Source organism: Taudactylus pleione, unplaced genomic scaffold (assembly GCF_031769625.1).
Source record: "Taudactylus pleione unplaced genomic scaffold, aTauple2 ptg000095l, whole genome shotgun sequence".
Classification (NCBI taxonomy): Eukaryota; Metazoa; Chordata; class Amphibia; order Anura; family Myobatrachidae; genus Taudactylus; species Taudactylus pleione.
The window spans coordinates 13,418,076-13,440,404 of record NW_028284497.1 but is presented as its reverse complement, the minus strand read 5'-3'; the positions used below and the strand labels follow the sequence as shown (position 1 = coordinate 13,440,404).

The 22,329-nt window shown below is 44.6% G+C and overlaps 1 protein-coding gene across 3 annotated transcripts in view; it reads right to left on the bottom strand.

Annotated features, from left to right (window-relative positions):
- CDH24 (cadherin 24) overlaps positions 1-22,329 on the bottom strand; it is a 91,903-nt gene that overhangs the window by 20,543 nt on the left and 49,031 nt on the right. For all 3 annotated transcript variants that reach the window (XM_088469974.1, XM_088469975.1, XM_088469976.1), the window contains exons 3-6: positions 12,627-12,918; positions 10,050-10,169; positions 8,909-9,076; positions 2,772-2,959 (exon numbers count right to left, since the gene is read on the bottom strand). In XM_088469974.1, coding sequence (XP_088326100.1) covers positions 2,772-2,959; positions 8,909-9,076; positions 10,050-10,169; positions 12,627-12,918 — 768 coding nt within the window. The remainder of the gene's footprint in view (positions 1-2,771; positions 2,960-8,908; positions 9,077-10,049; positions 10,170-12,626; positions 12,919-22,329) is intronic.

Here is a 22,329-nt window from a genome sequence, read left to right as displayed (position 1 = left end):
TCCAGGGTCTCCCCCGGTTACCGGGCTCCTACTCTGCTCTAAAAGGCAGAGCAGAGCCCGGAGCCGGTCCCAGTGATCAGCTGTGTGATCTAAACAGACCGCAAGCTGATCTCTGCTAAAAAAAAAAAATAAAAAGTAAAAAAAAAATTCACTTACCTGACTCCATGGACCGGTGGTCGGGGCTCCGGTGATGACTCCCCTCCGGTCAGCTGGTCTCCCATGGTTCACTGGGGCCTGGTCATCAGATGATCGGGTCCCAGTGCAGTATGGGATATCAGCTGACCGGAGGCATGGAAGACATCATCGGAGCACCGATGACTGCAGGTAAGTGCTATTAAGGGAGGGGGGGTCGTGGGGGGTGTCCGCGATCACGGGGGCGAAGCTTAACGACGGGGGCGAGGCTTAGCACCGGGGGGAGTAGCAGCGGCGGCCGGTCGGCGCATGTGCGGGCACTTTGTCACGGTATTTTTTGCGAAAATACCGTGACTAGTGTGCGGAGGGGATTCGCAGGGACAGAGCTTTATCGCAAGCTCTGTCCCTGCAAGGGATTTGTAGTAAATCCCTGTGATATTGCCTGGTTTCGCAATGCAAATTCAGTCGATAATATCACACTACAATCTGCATTACAAATGCGAATTGTAGTAAATAGAGCCCATAGACACAGTTCTTCCCCTTATACCATATAACTCACAAAGCTCTACCCCTGACACAACTCTCCCCCTTACACCATATAACTGACAATGTTCTCCCCCTGACACAGCTCTCCCCCTTACACCATATAACTCACAAAGCTCCCTCCCTGACAAAGGGCCTGATTCAGAGCCGTTCGCTATTTGCGGTCGTTCGTTCAAAAACAAGGGGTGGCTATTCAAATGATCCGTTCGCAAATTGCAGTCTGTTCACACCTCTAAGTCTGAACGAGCGAGCAAAACATACGCTCGTTTATTTGATAAAAACGCCCCCTGGCCGCACGCACCATACGTCATGTCCGCTATTTATTAGATTAATCGAGTACATCGTACAGCGTATGAACTGCTCGCTATTCTTGTGGTTGGTGTTTTCAACCGCTATTTTGCGAGCAGTTCTGAGTTAAAAAAAAACAAGTGACGTGGTCAATGACGCTGCTGTATTAATTATGCACTCCCTTAAAACGCCCGTTTTGACCTTTAAGCACGCCTGCGAACGGATCTCCACTCCCCGTTTTCAAGCACCTTCCCCTGTTACCACCCACATACGCCTCATTCTGTCACTCAAAATAGCAGGCACTCGCTATATTGCGTACCAACGATTTTCGGCCGCACTGACTGGTTCGCGCATGCGTACTAAAAACCGTACGCATGCGCAGATGTGCGAACATCGCTCGGAACGAGCGTACTGCCGCTAGCGAGTTGCTCTGAATGAGGGCCAAAGCTCTCCCTGACACACCTCCTCCTTACACCATATAACTCACAAAGCTCTCCCCCTGATACAGCTCACCTCCTCACACCATAATTCTTAAACAGCTCTCCCCCTGACACCATATCCCTTACACAGCTCTCCTCCTGACACTGCTTATACCTCACAGTTTATTTTGTGGCTTCTCCCCTCATGCAGATCTTTCTAACTTACCTCTCTCTTGAACTGTAGGCTCTTCCCATCGTCAGAACTCCTCCTTCACCACTTGCTCCTCAGCTCCTGTCACTGATATAGGCGTCCGCGTGGGTCTGGTCCTCCTCTCCCTCTTTTCACAGCGTACGGCTCCTCTTCGCACCGCAGGAAGACAGACACGCAATGACATCACTGCGTTATCTCATTCCTACCAGCGCAATGGAATGGAGGCTAAAGGAGGTGGGCTAAGTCTCTGTCTAGTGCCACCCACCAGCCACACATCTATGTAGGATGTAGGAGATGCAGCGGCGGCCTGTGGGTGGCAGTGGCTATGCACCGCAGGACAGGTAGTGACAGTCTTCTTCAATCAGGCAGCCACAGCACTGCCTGTACAGAATAAAGGGTCTATTTACTAAGCCTTGAATGGAGACAAAGTGAACGGAGATAAAGTTCCAGCCAATCAGCTCCTAACTGTCATTTTTCAAACACAGCCTATGACATGGCAGTTTGGAGTTGACTGGCTGGGACTTTATTTCAGTCCACTTTATCTCCATCCATGGCTTAGTAAATAGACCCCTGAGTGTTATGGCCAGGCACACTGCTGACGCCAGGCATCCCCTTCCCCCCCTCGGCGGCACCGGCCGGATTGGCCCATCTGGCCATCGGTCCTTCTGGCATTTGCCAGAATTGCCAGATGGTGCAGTCCGGCCCTTCTCACTATTAAATGTTGTACAATACTGTAACTTCTGCATGAAGGACAGCAGCACCGCTAGAAGAGAACTAGCTCTCTGTAAAATCTCTGGAGAACCTGGTCCTCTGCCTCACACATTACCTAACACAGTAAAGTATACAGTGAAGTATTTAAATGCTAAACAAAGTGGCTAGTACTTTCTTAACCAACTTCTATACTGCTGGGAATGCTATCAGTAACCCCTGAAATCTTTTAGGCTGCAGCCCCTCCTGAAGATATAAGATGCCTGAAACCACTGAGACTGCCAATAGCGAATTCATTTTTTACTTTTATACATTGATGAGGAATGTTGTTAGTAAGGATTCCATTTTTACAGTAAAATATCTTAATGATAATGCTTGTTTCTTTAAATCAAGCATCATCTTTAAGATTATTGTCACAGTTACAGCAGGCCCATATTTAGTCATCTTTACATATGTATTGCCCATCGTACCTTCTGTATTCTGAGGAGGCCGTCCTGTCCCGCAGAGTCTGACATTACACTAAAGGTGTCCCCAGCATCACCATCCAGGATACTGTATGACATCACTGCATTTTCACCAATGTCTGGGTCATGAGCTCGCAGGCGACCAATTAAAGAACCAGGAACAGTGCCCTCTAAAACAGTGAATTGGTACAAGCCTGTAATAAAACAAAGTGAAGTAAACCTACAGCTGCTTTTTTCCCATTCTTCCAAGCAGTTATTTTAGACACATGTTCATGATTTATGTATACGTATTTCTATACTATTATTCTGTATCAATTTGCATCCATTTAAATTAGAGTGTATCTTAAGCTGGGTACACACTTAACGATGTGTGTACCCAGCGATGCGACGGGCGATCGCAACGCCATTGGGACAACATTCGGGCGGCCGATACACACTACACAATCCGGCGCCTGATACGTCGGCACCAGCCGCACCCCACTGCATCATCGTCAGTCGCATTGTCAGATTGAGCTGCATGTAGGGCTGACCTGACAATGTGACTGACGACCAAACGGGAGCGTGCTTGGTTGTTAGTAGTGTGTTTACACACTTGCCACTACTAACTATGTGTCTGTCCCGATCCGCTGGACCGGACGACATATCATCTACATATTGGCTAATGTGTACTCGGCTTTAGACTTTAGTTCACTTTACACCTGGTATGGCAGACAAGGTAAGCAAGTGTACACATAATTTAGCATGCCCTCTTTAGACACGACCTCATCCCCATATATGCTTCTTAGTAAACATATCTTTATGTGGGTGCTGAAGGCCATTGTAGAGACACCTGCCTATGATGATAATTTTAGCTTGCGTATTGACCCCTCCTCTGTGACACAGGTCAGAGCCAAAAAAGGGCATATGTCTTAGGCCCTATGTCTTACCTTGATTACAACTAATTCAGATATCAGGGATTGGTTAGTGGGGAAATGGTCACCTTCCTATTGATGACTCACCAGCCAATTATAAATCAGCAGAGTGTGTACAGCCAGACTTTTTAAAAACCTGAACATGATAGGGGAAATGTATCAAGCCTTAGGGCTCTATTTACTACAATCCGCATATTGAATGCGGATTGTAGTGTAATATTACCGAGTGAATTCGCATTGCGAATTCAGGCAATATCACAGGGATTTACTATAAATCCCTTGCAGGGACAGAGCTTGCGATAAAGCTCTGTCCCTGCGGATCCCATCCGCACTCTAGTCGCGGTATTTTCGGAAAAATACCGCGACTAAGAGCCCGCGCATGCGCCGACCGACCACCGCTACTACCCCCCCACCGACGCTAAGCCCCGGCAGTGTACGGTAAAGTAGTACCACCCAAACCCCACTGCAAATCAGAACAAATGTTCTTATTGCGGGCCTGCAGGACAGTCCACAAAAATCATGACTAAGCCAACAGTAAAAGTCCTCCTATAGGTCATCTGTAAGGAAAACCCAAATAGCCTGCCTTCTGGATTTGGCTACAACAAAGAAAAACATTAGCACAAGGCCTATTTACTAGTTGAGCAGCTTCTATGCAGATATATTTCCTGCCATTACTAATTCCATTATACATTTCCATGTACAACATTTGTACAATAAGTGTTCTTTATGTATGTGTAGAGGCTACCCAGATAAATTGCTTACTCACTCTGCCACATTGATTTCCCTGCCTTAAGTCCCTTTGGTATACCAGATAATGCCAGTGAGAAATTCAGCTCCATAGCCACGTTGCTTTAACACATAGTAAAACTTAGGGTATATTCATTAATTTACACAGATTTGACCCGATACCTAACTTCTCTTATCACCACTATTTGCAGAGATTTTACTCATGCGGGGACAGCTGTTCCAATAAGTAGCTTCTTTCGCCACTGCACAGCAGCGAATGATTACACTGCCTGGTCCTGTCGCGGCATTGTTCCTGCACAAAATAATAGATAAGGAGAGGAGGGATATGAAGACATCTATCTTTGCACTCCGATAGCTCTTTCCATAGAGCTGTTATTGCTATCTGAAGATGGTGTCAGCTATTGGAGTCGAGCTCAGTAAATCTAAAGCTCAGGGGCGTATCTTCCTATTGGCCTGGATGGCCCTTGCCAGGGTTACCAGCTGAGAGGGAGCACTGTTTCAGCCCAACAACACTAGCACATGATCTCCTGTCTCCACTACAGTCAGCTGCAGTAAAGATCCCTGTTCTCCTTCTGTCTCCTCTGCTCTTACCAGTGTTCTCCATTGAATGTTACAATGTATTAGCCTCCTTATATGTCCCTTTATATCAGAAACATTTAAAATTAGGGAGAGTACATTTTTTTTATTTTTATCCCTAATATATCTCTTCCCCCACAATACCCAACACATACCAATCACCACTCACTAATTCCAATATGTCAACTGTGCAGGAAAAGAGTGCAAGCACCACATCAATCACAAGGCTCTATTTGCAAGGTAATTTCCATATATGCAAATTATCTTGCCCACAATGCATCTTGTTTGTTATTGATGCCCTCTTTTCCTGTGTTGTTGACATATAGAAATTAATAAACAGTGCTTTCTATGTAGTAAGTGTTATAACTGAAAATAAATAAATATATATATATATATATATAAATATAAAAATATATATATATTGTCTCCCTATTTCTACAGGCATGTAAATTGAACTACCCCCAGTGTAAGTGTAATACATTTTTATTTTGCTCAGTTTGGGGGATTGGCTATGATCTTTATGGGTTGTGGTTAACCCCATGTTTGGAATAAGACATGATCCATATGGACTACCTTCATTCTTATGTTGGAAAATATGAAAATCTATCATCCTAGTAAATTAAAGGTGAAGTGTAGATATCAGTTGTTAAAAAGTGTAATGCAGTATAGATAGCCCAATTTGAATATATGTAAGTTATGTTACCTATAATGCATTTTGTTTGTTTTTGATTCAATGTTTTTAAGCTTTTCCTGTGTTTTTTTGCATAAATAAATTTATATATAGTGGTTTGCAATGGAGTAAATTCTATAAAAGATATCTATATATATATATATATATATATATTACAAAGAGAAATAAAAATTATACTCTCCCTATTTCTTCACGTGTGAATTAAACTACCCCCAGTGTGTGTTATTTTTTTTTTTTTTTTTATAGTAGAAGCAGTCATTGGAGGTGGGCGCCTGTCCCTTAGTTTGCCAGGAGTGCTCGGACCCCTAGATACACCCCTGCTAAAGCTGCCCATCCACTAGCAGGCCTCAAAACGACTGCACGATTCCGACATTGTAAGCGTGCAGTCGTCTCTCAGTCTGTGATGTGACTACACTGAACGAGCAGTCGTTCTGTGTAGGCACATCAATCATCTGCAAACAGGCTGAACATGACATTATCGTCAGGTTGTCCAGGATGTTTGCCTGATGACAGATGTCTAAACAACCAGTGGGAGCGGGCATCGCTGGTCGTTTTAGACATTTTTTAAACAATCTGCAAACGATTTTCAAGCGATTATCGAACGATCAAACGATAACTATATCGTTATCATTCAATTGCTCAATTGAATCGCCTAGTGGATGAGCACCTTAAGCTTTCGGATCTTATTGAATTGATCCATACCGCAGTCCCTCTTGTAAGTAATGGGGACTGCAGTCTGCAAAGTTAATTTGACTAATGTAGGGGGATGCAGTCAGGAAGCCAACGGTCGAAATGCCGACCGCCGGCTTCCCGACTGTCAAATCCCGGCAGGGTACTAATGACAGGCGTTGAAATCCCGATGCATGTCATTATACCTACGTCGGGAGCCTGACGCCCAGCATACCGATCGAAGGTAAGCCGAACAGTGGGCGCGGACAGCCGTGGAGCAGGGAGGGTTAGGTTAGTGGTTCCCGGAGGGGGCAGGGTTAGGCTAGGGGAAGGGGGGGTTAGGGTTAGGCTAGGGGAAGGGGGGTTAGGGTTAAGCACCCAAGGGTGGGGGTTGGGGTTAGACACCCCCCGGAAGACTTAGGTTTAGGCTGCGGGGAAGGGGGGGTTAGGTTTAGGCACTTAGGGGGGGTTAGGCACTAGGGGGGAGGTTAGGGTTAAGCACCCCTAAAGGAGGGTTAAGGGGGTAGGGTTAATTAGACTTGCCTAAATCCCCTGTCGAGATTTCCCCTGCTGCCGGTCTGCCGACGTCGGTATTTGAACCACCGGCCTTACAGCTGGCGGTAATTCATACGGATTCCAATGTAGGAGATACAGTCAGGTGCATAAATATTGGGACATTGACAGAATTTTCATATTTTGGCCTCTATTCACCACCACATTGGCTTTGAAATGAAACAAACAAGATGTGCTTTAACTGCAGACTTTCAGATTTAATTTAAGGGTAATTACATCCAAATCAGGTGAACGGTGTAGGAATTACAACGGTTTCTATATGTGCCTCCCACTTTTTAAGGGGCCAAAAGTAATGGGACAAACTAAACAATCCTAAATCTAACTTTCACTTTTTAATACTTTGTTGCAATTACAGCCTGAAGTCCGGAACGCATAAACATCACCAGACGCTGGGTTTCATCCCTGGTGATGCTCTGCCAGGCCTCTACTGCAAATGTCTTCAGTTCCTGCTTGTTCTTGGGGCATTTTCCCTTCAGTTTTGTCTTCATCAAGTGAAATGCATGCTCAATCGGATTCAGGTCAGGGGATTGACTTGGCCATTGCATAACATTCCACTTTTTACCCTTAATAAACTCTTTGGTTGCTTTTGCATTTGACTGAATATGAGCATATAATATTGCCCGAAACACTTCAGAATTCATTCTGCTGCTTTTGTCAGCAGTCACATCATCAATAAATACAAGGGAACCAGTTCCATTGGCAGCAATACATGCCCACGCCATGACACTACCACCACCATGCTTCACTGATGAGGTGGTATGTTTTGGATAATGAGCAGTTCCTTTCCTTCTCCATACTCTTCTCTTCCCATCACTCTGGTACAAGTTGATCTTTGTCTCATCTGTCAATAGGATGTTGTTCCAGAACTGTAATGGCTTTTTTAGATGTTATTTGGCAAACTCTAACCTGGTCTTCCTGTTTTTGTGGCTCACCAATGGTTTACATCATGTGGTGAACCCTCTATATTCACTCTTGTGAAGTCTTCTCTTGATTGTTGACTTTGACACATATACACCTACCTCCTGGAGAGTGTTCTTGATTTGGTCAACTGTTGTGAAGGGTTTTTCTTCACCAGGAAAATAATTCTTCTGTCATCCACCGCAGTTGTTTTCCGTGGTCTTCCGGGTCTTTTGGTGTTGCTGAGCTCTCCGGTGCGTTCTTTCTTTTTAAGAATGTTCCAAACAGTTGATTTGGCCACACCTAATGTTTTTGCTATCTCTCTGATGGGTTTGTTTTGATTTTTCAGCCTAATGATGGCTTGCTTCACTGATAATGACAGCTCTTTGGATCTCGTATTGAGAGTCGACAGCAACTGATTCCAAATTCAAATGTCACACCTAGAATCAACTCCAGACCTTTTACCTGCTTAATTGATAATGAAATAACGAGGGAATAGCCCACACCTGTCCATGAAATAGCTTTTGAGTTGATAGTCCCATTACTTTTGGCCCCTTAAAAAATGGGAGGCACATATAGAAACCGTTGTAATTCCTACACCATTCACCTGATTTGGATGTAATTACCCTCAAATTAAATCTGAAAGTCTGCAGTTAAAGCACATCTTGTTTGTTTAATTTCAAAGCCATTGTGGTGGTGAATAGAGGCCAAAATATGAAAATTCTGACAATGTCCCAATATTTATGCACCTGACTGTATATTGTCTATTCCCTGCTTTAGGCCCTTATTAAATAGACAGGTAATTGAAATGATACAGAATCCACTTGATTTTTAGGGGAAATTAGCTTAATAAATAGGCCATTTAAAGTCTTCCCTAGCCAGACATTTACACTTATCTGCATGGATATACTTATCTGCATAGATATTGATTGGTGATTCTTTCAGAGTCAGCACATACTGCTTGTTTTTATGTTACCTATATAGCAGTACATACTGAAAGTTTTGGTATATTGAAAGTGTTTAAATAAAATGAAGTGATTTTATCCAAGTGGGCACTGTATGTTTGTTATTTCTCTTACTTTGGGGGAATTTGGGTGGGTTATCATTAACATCTGTCAATGTGACAGTAACTGTAGTGGAGCCTGAAAGTCCTCCCACATGACCTCCCATATCCTTGGCCTGTATGATAACCAAAAATTCATCCTGCGTCTCTCGGTCCATGTTTGGGATTGCAGTACGGATCACACCTGAGGACATAGAACATAAAATTAATTGACATTAGATAGGATATAAGTAAAAATTAATCAGTGGTGATATGTTAATTGATGTCAATGTAGCAAGGTGAAGGATGAAATGCACACATCAATAAATATGTGACTGTATTTATTGAGTTAATCTTTCCTGCCACAAGTCCTAGTTCTCAAGATATCCACATCTAAACATGTCAACCCACATGGTCTCTTATGATTCCATACAGTGAGCTCTGCTAATCACTTCTTGTGGCTAATTCTGTAATGCAGTAATTCCATTATGCCCTACCCCTTGGTAACCTCACTTCACACCAGGACCATAACTAGGGGTGTGCTAGCGTTGCCACCACACAGTGTGCAAAGCCCTGTGGGTGGCACCATTGCCGACCCATGGCCCCTGCATCTGGCTAGCATGGTACCTGGATTAGCACTCTGCAGCCAGAATCGCTGCTGCAGTGCCGCCAGGAGCCTCCTTCGGACGCTCCATACTTGCACGCTGCAGCGTGAAACAGCCCCCCAGGGCATCCTGAGGATGCACCGGGCTGTTCTTTTCTTACCGGCGCTGGTTGCCCCTTCTATATGACATCATACTGTCATGCACTCAAGGGGCGTGGCTGGCACAGGGCGCAAGTCTGCCCTGTTACGGTGCTACTTCACACTTTGGGTCTGATGAAATACTGGACCGAAATCTGGTGTATGTTGCTTCCAAACTGTGTACACAACAAAATGTTTATACTACTATGTTCGCTCGTATGCAGAATTGTACGCTCCCTGTGGTAACCATTAAACATGCAATACCACTCCACCAACAGGTGTTCGTTCATCACAGCTAGTGCAGTTGGAATGGGTGCTGGGACAGAAGTGACTTTAATATATCACTAATTATAATTAAGAAATATTGATCATAGGTTACACAAGTTTATTTAGCCAAATGCAGCTTCCCCTTCATATAATCCATACTTTAAGTTACCTGTTTGAGGGTCCACCGAGAAGTATGGCTGCCCTTCCAGCACAGTGTACACAAGCCGGGCGCTGTTTCCATATGTGGGGTCATCAGCATCACTAGCTGTCACTTGGATCACAGAGGTTCCTGTGGGAATCATTTTGGTTACTTTCTACTTTCAAGTTTCCAATATATTCAATAACATTTAGCATTCTCTAATTGACCACTATGGCCCACTTTCTACACTTTGTGTACTCCAAGTTGCATACACACACCAGCCTGTCACTCCCCCAATATAGAGCAGGATGCCATGATTCCTTCCTGAGCACGCTAACAATATAGTGAAGAAAGGTGGCACTCAAGAGCTTGAAGTGAGAAAAAAGCAAAACACAATGGTCCTGATTTTGTGGTGTCAGTACAGAAAAAAAGAGCAAGTGCTGTGCACCAGGACAAACCATGTTGCAATGCAAGTAATGCAAATACATTTAGTTTTTTTTGCATGCAGGGTAAATAGTGGCTGTTTTTGCATGTAGCCCACAAATACTGGGAAGCTTTATTTTTACACTGCAAATTAGCTTAGTTTAGAAGTGTCCCTCTCAAATCTAAATCTCTCTGCAACATTATAAATCCGCCCCACCTGCAGTGCAGCATGGTTTTACCAATTTTTACCAAGGTGCTAAGTTACTTGTTTTTTTTTTTGCCTGAATAGGGCCCAATATTTCAGTTCATTGTTAGACTGTCATCAACAATAAAGGGATATCCCTTGATAAAATTTTAACAATAAACTGAAACATCTGCTTTGCTCTAGATATGTATGTGAATAAAATATTTGAGGGTGTAATTGTTATCATGTTTATGCCACTGATCTCAGTTATCACTGTCTACAACCTCTCATGGTACATGGTATTGTAGCGTTTTCCCTCTATTGTCGATTATTTGTCTTTAGTTTCCCCAACAATTATGTAGTTATCGCCTCCATTAACTGTACTCGTCCATCACTCATTATTTATCTTACACAGTTTCTTTTGCTTTTTATTCCAGTATACTCATACATTGGTGAGGAATTACAAAGAGTGAAGCACTTGGAATTTTTCCTAAACTACATCTGTTTTATCCTGTTTTCTTACCCAGATCTATTATGTTGTTGAATAAAAGGAGGCAAATGGGGAGAACACAGTCTGCATAAATCTGAAAAGTGGTAAGTCAAAGAAGGGGCTACGAGTTTTTATGCTTCTACTTTTAGCATATTCAATGTATAGCTGTCGCTGGAGATCATTTATGATGCGCATGTAAATGTATTAGCTTTGTAACGCTGCGCCTTGGCTATCTGCCCAACACACAATAACGGGCATCCTTTTCTGCACTTAGGAGGAGTAGCCTCTGAAAAATAAAGAGGGCTTTAATTCCCTGCATGCTAAGGGGGTAAGACATCCAGCACGTATGCCTCTAAAGCTCAAAGGCACTTGTAATAATGCCAACAAGTGACAACAGCTATAGGCTCACATTGCCCGTCAGATAGTGGAAACCATAGTGCTGTAACATATTATTATTATTGGACTTCCTCAGTGTGGCATCATAAGTCCATTATATTTTGTGCTACAAAACCCCAGGCACCAGCCTCCACCCCTTTTATTCTTCTTCACATAGTGGGGGCTCCTTTTAAAAGAAAAAAAAAAGGCAGGTAGACTTGGTTGGTGTGATATTACTTTTTTTCTACTGGGTGCAAATTCATCCCGTGGCTCCAATTTGATTTAGACTGACCATACATGGAAAGAGCACATCTTTTTTCATTACAACAATTTTACTCTGCATAATGAAAACTTGTTTCTGTATTGCTCTGTGAAACAAAGAGCATTTGTGCACCTTCCCTATACTTTGCTGTGAACGCCTATACAATGCCCAACCAATTTATCCCCTCTGCCTGTAGAAATAGCTGATCTTCTTCAATTGCATCCTTCTTGCTCTGCAAAGCTATATGTCATGGTAAAGTTCTAGATATATTTGTGCACATTGGGGCTCACAGCGAGTCTGAAGCTGTATATTTACACTGAACACTGGTCTTTTTGTGCCTCTCTTCTATCTCACATGAACATAGAGATTTTTGACTTGTTACCTAAGAAAAGCTCCTATTTTTTCCATGAAAAATATAGAATAAGAAGAAAGAAGGAATAAGAGAGAAGGACAAGGAGGAGAAGAAGAAGAAGAAAAAAAGAAGAAGAAGAAGAAATAAGAGGAAAAGGAAGAGAAGGAGAAGAAGTTCAAAACATTATATATAACGATCCTAAAAATTTGTGGCCCGATAAGCTTTGGTCAATGTCACCAGAATTGTTACTAATATAGAAGTTGTATACCTAGGTGTGTTGTTGTCTTGCTTAGAATTAAACAGTTCATACTGGACTCATTGGATAATTATCAGTTTGTTCTTAATTCCCTTTGGATTTGTGTGCAGATGATGTTGTAAGTTAAATGCCATGGGACTCTCACCTCGGTAGAATGGCTACCTAACTTTCTCTATTCAGCCATAAGAAGAAAGGCATTTCTGACCTTTTGTGTACACAAGAGTTAAATAATCCCTAAACACAAAGACCTCAGTTCCCCCCTCACCTACGTTGGACATCTCCGGCACAGAGGCCCTGTAGGGAGGGTGCAGGAAAACAGGGGGGTTGTCATTAATGTCCTGCACCTTGATGATGAATTGGGAGGGGGGTTCAAGAGGTCGGAGAGTAAGTTTGTCCACAGCCTGTGCCAATAGCACATACTCCTCCTTCTCTTCCCGATCCAGGGACTTTGTGACATGGATATTCCCAGTTTTTTCATCAATGACAAACACAGAACCAGCTCCTTCTCCAGTCAGGAGGTACTTGGCTCGTCCTTCGCGATCTGCGTCTGTGTGTAGCTGTAAAAACATGATAGTAGGTATATAGTAATGAGAACAATGATAACTTCAAAGAGTTTCAATGACAATACTCATATGTATTGTGTCCCCTATATTTGCCTACATCATTTAAGATTATAGAAGCCTCAAAGCGCACACAAAGCTTGTATGTTAGCACTCAGCGACCATCAGATAATTGGGGATGGAGTCGGAGTGCGGGATCCCAGCACCAGTATCCCAACAGCTGGCATCTTGAAGGTAAGTATTGGGGTGCTAGGGGGAGGTTAGGGTTAGGTAGCAGGGTTAGGGTTAGGCATTAGGGGGTGGGACCCTATCATTGACCACTTTGGGATACACTAGGTACATGACTAGTCTGTGCTAGTAGATGTGTGTAGAAATAGCCATGCGCTAAACGTTAAGCAATACATTGAATTGCTTTTCTTTTAACCGGTTTTCTTTCCATCAGTTCTATAATGGTAACAACAAATGTAACCATTAAGGAATTTTTAGTTTACATCATATGCAACTTGACTCATAAATTGGCTGAAAAATGTTTCTGTTCAAACTGCTCTTTGGTTATTGTGTTGCCCAAAACGTTACTATTATATACTAATGTGCTAAATAAAAACCCTGGTGTTTAAGTGTATTTCCTGGAGTGCCATTTCTCTTCATTACTTTTCTACTATATTACTACTTTACTTCTGGCACCCAGATCTGCTATTCATTTGGGGCTGCAGTCATAATACCAACAGTCAGGATGCCAACGCTTAGTATGGGATCCTGACTGTAAGTACTGGGGTTAGGGGATAGGTTTAGTCACTAGGGGGAGGGTTAGGGTAAGGCACTAAGGGGGAGGCTTAGATTTAGGGTGCAGGGAAGGAGGGAGGTTAGGTTTAGGCACTACAGGGTGAGGTTAGGTTTTGGCAGTGGGGAGCGAGGGTTAGTGGTAGGGAGGGGGGGAGGGTTAGGATACTGACAGACAGGTGCTAGTATCCTAACCCTGTCAGGATGCCGACATCGGGATTCTGACCGCCAGAATCCTGAGCGCCGGCATCCCGTACCCAACCTTGGATTTGCACTGGAGTGTCCATCTTTTGCTTATATGTAAGTAATCTGCTATGTAAATGTTAAAAAATTGTCAATTCTATAAAGGTTAATCATTTGTATGTTAAACCATAAAAAGACAATAGTAAGATGATGCCACATGTGACAGTATGTAGTAATAGAGATTGTCCACTTTTTTTGCGCAGAGGAAAGATTGAGTAAAAAAAGCTACAAGTAAATAAATAAATCATTCGTCTGCTGCCATTCCTTATTGCGGCATACTGAGAACTGTATAAACACTTTGTCCGGGATGTCTGTACCAAGGAAAGAGACAAAAGCACAAATTCTGGATCTGGCAGAGCGTGTTATTGCTAAGAGATCACTCTCACCTGGAGCACTTGGTGTAAATCTGCCACCAATGCTTGTTTAACCCTTCATTACCGAGTCTAACATCAAGTTTGCAGGTTTCTGTAAAGTAAATGTTATATAGTTTTATGTTTACAGGTTATATGACTATCTATTGCTAGCATATTGGAATAAAGGGCTAATAGGCATAATTACATAAACTAAAGTATAAGAGAATCAATTCTGCATCCAAAGATAAAATAGCATAATGGACTGGTCCACCGGGTTACCAGGGTCCTGCCTATGGGCTGCCTCCAGAGGCAGATTACAATAGGACAGAGTGGACCCAGGACTCGATTGAGTACCGCTTGCTAGATTCGTTTGCACGCACCCAGCATATGCATATCTGGCAAAGGCAGGCGATCGCACGACAAGGCATTAGCACGCCCACTATGTCTTGGCATGCTATTGCAGTGTGTATGCAGACGCCCACCAGCCTGTCTTAAGATACCCACTAATACACGTCATCTCCAGGAAGTGTATGCAACCATCGGTAACATAGAGTACCATCGGATGCGATCACAGCACTTGTGGTTGACCATACCCTGCCGCAAGCACTGCAAGTGCTTCAGTGTGTAAAACAACCAAGTGACGTGTAGTATGACGTGGCGTCTTAATTATGCACGCCTCTAGAATGGCATTGAGATGCTCAGGCATGCCTGACTTCCCACCACCACTCCCCCGTTTCCATCAACCAACTCCTGTTACCACCCACAAACGGGGACACAATCCCGACCGCCGGCTTCCTGACTGTCTAATCCTGGCAAGGTACAAATGACAGGCGTCAAAATCCTGATGCCTGTCATTTTATCTACACTGGGAGCCCGGCGCCTGGCATCCCGACCGAAGGTAAGCCAGGCGCCGGGCGAGGACAGCCGCATGGGGGGGAAGGGTTAGGTTTAGGGCTCCCGGGGGGGGACTTAGGGTTAGGCACCCTCCTGGGTGGGTTAGGTTCAGGGAAAGGGGGGGTTAGAGTTAGGCACCCCTAGGGGGGAGGTTAGTGTTAGGCACCCCCCCCCCCGGGAGAATTAGGTTTAGGCAGCAGAGAAAGGTGGGTTAGGTTTAGGCACTTGGGGGGAGGTTAGGGTTAGGCACCCCTAAGGGAGGGTTAGGGTTAGGAGGGGAAAAAGATTAGGGTTACTTACCTTTAGCAGCAGTCGGGATCTTCACCCCTGCCCGGCATGCGCTGTTGGGATTTGAACCGCCGGCCATGCGGCCAGCGGTAATACATACCGATCCCCCACAAACGGCTTGTCCTGTCACTCAGTGTAGCAACCAGTCTATGCGCAGCGAGTGACCGCTTCCCGATCGCATGGACTAGTTCGCGACTGCGCTCTGCGATGCGTATGCATGCGCAGATTGCATCCCATCGGCAGCTACGAGCGAACGCAGCTTTGCGAGCGGGTCTGAATCGGGCCCCCAGTGTCAAGAAATAACCACCATCCACTCACTGGAAAAGACTTGCAGACATGTTGCTTTAGTTATTTTTACAATTAAACACAGCTAGCAGTGCTTTTCCAGCTCCAGCAATGTCTGGCATATTTAAGTCCTTCACACATTGTTGATAGATCAGATGGCAATAATGGAGATAAAACCACTGCACTGGTTGTGTTATGCAGCACAGCTGCTCAGCCACACTGCATCACACATCTGGTCAGTCACCTCAGAGTCTACACAATTGACATTGCAGCACACAGCAAGGTGGGTTATTTTGTATTTAGGAAGGGCTGTGGAAGTGGACAAATGGCCCTTGTAAATACTCACATTATGTAAGTGGGTATATAATCATAATAGCACTGGATAGTGCAATTGGTGCATGCATGTTTGCCTTTTTGTACCAAAAGTCATCTAAACATTGGTTATTCCTATAAACAAGTGCAGATTGGCCTTAGTGCTTAATATTTTTAAAATTATTTAAACTGGCAGGCATAAATGGGCTGGTGGTGTTTGAAGGTGCGGTGGGAGTGTTTGGGGAGGGGGTGGGGTGTAATCTACCGCTTGGGCTGTACGGATTTAACGGAGACTGGCCATAGCCTAAATGGGATGGCCTCAGCAGTGTCTTGTTTGATAGATGAACAGCCTGCCACCTGTTAGTGCAGAGCCGACACAAACCTCTTATGGGCCCGGTCACGTCTGAGGTTAGGAGTTGGTCGGAACAGGCGTCCGAGGCCGAAGAGGAGCAATATGAACTGTAGAGGATGATGGGCCCGAAGGCGAGGACAGTTAAGTAAATGTCTTTATTGAGCATCAGGTTGGAATGGGAACTGGATATATAATACTGAAGAGATTGGCAGAATCCGATTGGGACAGATGATGCTGGATTGAGAGATGGATCGGTTCGAGACCGATGTTGATGAATTGAAGAACTTTTATCGGTTTGAGGAGCTCATTCAGACCCACTCGCTAGATGCTTACGCTCGCACCCAGCATATACAAATCCAGCGCACGCCCAGCAAGGCAGGCGATCTCACGGCAAGGCATTAGCACACCCACTATGTCTTGGTGTGCGATCACTTTGTGTATTCTGACGCTCACCAGCCATTCATAATACGCCCACTTGCGCACATCATCTCCTGGAAGTGCATAAAACCATTGGTACATCGAGCACCATCGGATGCGATCGCAGAGCTTGAGGTAGACTACACCCTGCCGCAAGCAGGGTCACTTCAGTGTGAAATTCAACCAGGTGACGTGTACTATGACGCTGCCTCTTAATTATGCACGCCTCTGAAATGGTGTTGAGATACTCAGACACGCCTGTGTTCACACCTCCACTGCCCTGTTTCTAATGGCCTGCCACTGTTACCACCCACAAATGCATGCGCAGATTGCAAATATCGGCCAGCTACGAGTGATCGCATCCTAGTGAGCAGGTCTGAATCAGCTCCTGAGAGGTTAATGTTAACAAGGCTCTGTGGTAAACCCAGAATATTAGATGGAAGAGGAGACTTGATGGCAAGAGTTGGAACTGGAAAATAATGGACTGGGACCATTCAGATACAGAGTACCTGGGAGCTCAGCACAGAGCTGTAACTTCAGCAGAAGCGACGTTGTACTGGCAACAGAGGCCAGTCAGGAAATGGAATTTATAGGGGAGGATCCCCAGGGATTGTATGCCGCGGTCAGCTGGTCTGAGAGTAGTGCTCTGTGTGTAGGAAGAGCGTCAGGTGACAGAGTACAAAATGGCTGCACCCATACTGTGGTTTAGGAGGGAACTCTGGCGTGCAGCTTGTGTGCCCTCATGCTGGGAAGACACGCTGTGAACAAGGGGCTGCGGAGAGCCATCTCCCTGCTCAGTGACAGGATACTGAGTGGACGGGGCAGGAACAGCACAGACAGACCTCAGCACCAGTCGGGAGCAATGTGCAGCGTGAGCGGACCTCTGTGCTAGTCTGGACAGACACTGGAGAGGTAAGAAAGTGGTTTTTAAGGGCGGAGCGTGACAGGCCTCATATATCTGCCGGCCAATTCACTGATCCCCTCATCGGACTGGAACTGCCGATCTGCTGGTCGGAAATACTGACCAGCGGCCATCGATGGTTGCCGGTCTGTTGGGGAATCAGTCAAATTCTACGTTATAAATCATGATCACAGTTTGATCTTGATCTGCAAATCAGTGTAATCCAATATATTTACTGATTCAGTGTTTCAATTTAGAAATATAAATGAGTTGTTACAAAAGTATCTAGTAGATCCTAATAAACATACTGTAGTATGCAATGGGGTCAGGAGAAAACCTGTTAAAGTATAGGGTGAACAGAAAACTATTCTTAATTTATACTTGGTCTAAATCTTTTGAATATTCAAAAAAGTTCCTCAGATATAAAGTAGTAGTATGTACACACAGCTTTAGGATTAGACTTATTAAGGGAACTAATTCATACGCAATGTAACCGCAGCACAATAAATAGACACCCAACACTAAATAATGCCACCTACTTCCCTTCACTTACGTTCTCGCAAGACAGTGAAAACATCGGTAACATCGAGAACCATCGGACCCACACGCACAAGTTGTGGTTGACCTGACCCTACCGCAGACATTGCTAATGTTGTGTGTGTAACTAGACGTTAGGATGCGAGCCTAATTATGTATGTCCCTGAAACGGCATTTAAATATCCAGGCATGCCTGCGTTTCTCTGATCACCCCCCATCACCACCCTCAAAAGGTCAGTTCCTGTCAATCACTGTATGAAGGCTCTGCATACTCGCTGTGGTTGATTCCCGATCAGAGCAGCCAATCGGCGCCACCGCACTGCGATGCATACACATGCACAGAATGCAAACATCAATAGGCTGCGTGGGAACGGAGCCTTGCGACCGGGTCTAAATCAGGCCCTAAATCACAATATTAAGATCTGTGCTTGTGTAAGTATATGTAAAACAGTATTCATCACTTTAGGGAACTAAGGGCTTGATTCTGAGTTGGCTATAAAAAAAACAGTAATACCAGTTTTACACCAGAGCTAAAATCCGGGTTATTGCAGGGTTAGCCCGGGTTGTTTCTAGGTGTAAAAGGGACCAGGGTTGGATTTCCGGATCCAGTGACCCGGCAATCCAACCCTGGTAATGAGTGACCTGTGAAACCCTGGAGTGTAAACAGGTAACCCGGGTCATCTGTATGTTAATGGTCTGACCCATTTTGGAACTTATTCAGACTCGCTCGCTAGGATGCGTTCGCACATAGCCTGCCAATGTTTGCAATCTGCGCATGCATATAAGACACAGTCCATGCGATCGCGAAGCATTCGCACCCTGTATACAGACGCACCGCTAGAATGGGTGACAGGATGTGCCGATTGTGGGTGGTGACGGGGTGGTCTATGAAAACGGGGGTGTGGTGGTGTGAACACAGGTGTGTCTGTACGTCTGAACGTCATTTCAGGGGCATGCATAATTAAGACGCATCATCAGCATACATGTCACATGGCTGAGTTACATACAGCAGCACTCGAAGTGCTTGGGGTAGGGTATGGTCAGTCACAAGTGCTGTCTTGATGAATTGCACAAGTGGGTGTCTTGTGACAGGCTGGTGGGCTTCTAAATACATACCGCAATCGCAAGGCAAGACCTAGTGGGTGTGCTAATGTCTTGCTAGCGATCACGAGGTATGCATTCTTTGACTGCATACAGCTGCGTGCGAACACATCCTAGCGAGCGGTTCTGAATCAGGCCCAGTGTTCCAAATCTCGGGTCAGACCCTGGGCTTAGGTGGAAAAGCAGTATTACTGTGCACCTAGACAAACCATGTAGCAATGCAAGAGGTGCAAATACATACATTTCTTTTACAAATGACATATGGTAAATACTGGCTGCTATTGCTGCACAGCTTTATTTTTACACTGCAATTTAGATTTCAATGTGGACACACCCCTCCCAAATCTAAATCTCTGCACATTTTACATGTGCCCAACCTGCAGTGCAACAGGATTTTACCAAGGTGCACAGTTATTTTACCAAGGTGCACAGTTATTTTACCAAGGTGCACAGTTAAGACCCCCCATACATCAGCAATCGATTGTGGAAATTCTGCATTTTGCAGAGGATTGTATAAAAAAATCTGCAATGTATGGGCTTCACAGATCGCAGGTTGCATCCAAAAGGTTATTGGAATTGTTAAATCAGGTTGTCCAACATGTTGGATATCACAGATGGATTGGGGCTGTAGATTGCTACTGTATGGACATGGGACCTGATTCAGACCCGCTCACTAAGTTGCACTCGCTTGCTGTGAGCGATTTTCGCCCATCTGCGCATGGGAATATTTTGCAGTGCCGCCGGAGGTAAATCATACTGATTCCGATTAATCATACATTTCCCAGAGATGACGTGTGTTGCAAGTGGCAAGGGGGTGTCTTCAGACACTTTTGAACGCACTTTGCCGTAGCTCGCTAAAACATAGTGGGCGTCCTTACGCGATGCAGTCCGAATGCTTAATTTAAATATCCGGCCCCTTTTTGCCAGCGAGCGATCGCATCTTGCGAGTGGGTCTGAATGAGCCCCATGATCAGCAGATTTGCAGACCGTTACTAGTAAAATGATGGGCCTTTCTAGATTGGCAGATCTGTATTTGCTGAACATGGGGCCTGATTCAGAGCCACTCGTAAGCGGCAGCTCGTTCGCTCCGAGCGATGTTTGCCCAACTGCGCATGCGTACGGATCGTTATACGCATGCGCGAACCAGTCAGTGCGGCCGAAATTCATGTGCTCGCAAAATAGCGAATGCCTGCTATTTTGAGTGACAGGATGAGGCGTATGTGGGTGGTAACAGGGGAAGGTGCTTGAAAACGGGGAGTGGAGATCCGATCGCAGGCGTGCTTAAAGGTCAAAACGGGCGTTTTATGGGTGTGCATATTTAAAACAGCAGCGTCATTGACCACGTCACTGTTTTTTTTTTTTAGCCAGAACTGCTCGCAAAATTGTGGTAGCAAAAACCAACCCCAAGAATAGCAAGCAGCTCATACCCTGTTCGATGTACTCGATTAATCTAATAAATAGCGGACATGACGTAGGATGCGAGCGGCCAGGGGGTGTAGTTTCCCAAAAAACGACCGCAAGTTTTGTTCGCTCGTTCAGACCTAGAGGCGTGAACAGACCGCAAACAGCGAACGGTTCATTTGAATAGCCACCCCTATTTTCTGGACGAGCGAGCGCATCAGTCCTTGCCCCAGTGGAGCTTCTCGGTGGTTCCAAATTTTTTTAAAAGAATCTAAGGGGCATGCAGGAGATGATGTCTGTGGATGCACACAAAACGGAAGCTCTGAACAGGAAGGGGGCAGAGTGATTTTAAAGTCTGGTACTAAACATCTCTTATCATTGTGCTTCTAGGATTATGTATGGGATGGCTGGGAGGAGAGGAGAGAGAACATCTCCAGATACCATCACAAAACAGCCTCTCCATTTGGTGTTTGAGGTGCATCTGACTAAACATGGCTGTTATGATCAAGGAAAGCCAAGCCTACCAGATTGGTATCTAAAATCAAGGTTGAAAAATGGCATACGAGTACTTTGCAAGTATGCCTATTTGTGATTTTAGTTGAAATAAATACAGTATGAAACAAAAAAAAGGAAGCATCAGAGCAGCGGAATAAAAGCACGGCAGTTTAAAAAAATATAGGACATCTATGAAACATTTGCCACACAGCAGTGGCAGACAGGATGTCAGTTTAATAAACTCCAAAATTAAAAATGTCAGTCAGCAATGCTCCAAACAGCACATAATGCAAAGAAAGGAGGTGCAAGATGGAGTTGTCCTTGGGCTCTTCTAGCCACTCTTATGTTGTATATAGTAAACAGGACATGCACAGTTTAACAAACCAATCACTTCAGTGACAGGGACTGCCAATTTTGGCTGAAGTGATTGGTTTGTTTAGGTCCCATAAAACAAGCTACCAACGGGCAGCTGACATTGGCCCTCATTCAGACCCGGACGCAAGTGGCCGTTCGTACGTTCGGCGTACGTACACACATATGTAAATTCAAGCACTCGCTCGTATTTTCGAACGCAGCTAAACATCCTCCCCAAACTCTACCGACCCCTCCTCTAACTAACGAGCGTGCCAAATAGCGAGCGTACCTCCCCAAAGTGGCTTGAAGGGAACGCACGCACAAGTACAAACCGGAAGTGGGACTGTCAGATTCCGATTACCTGCTCCTTTATTCTGCCTACCTCCCTCAATCGTATCATGCCAATCAATATATCAATTAGCTTAATTGTTGTTTTTTTTTTTTGGGACAATGCAATAAACTTTACTCTTGTCCGTGTTTGTGTTTACCCGCAGAATACGTACGGCTTAAACATTCGCTTTTCTTTGTCAAAATACATGTTAGAGCCAATTAAACATTTGTTTTATTTGTTTTTAACCACGCATATTTTCCTGGGATCATTTCTTTATTTAAATTTGCTTACGCATGTCACTGCATCAAGCCTATCATAACTCTCAAGAGATTTGTGGCCCTGTCAAACACATGACTCATACACT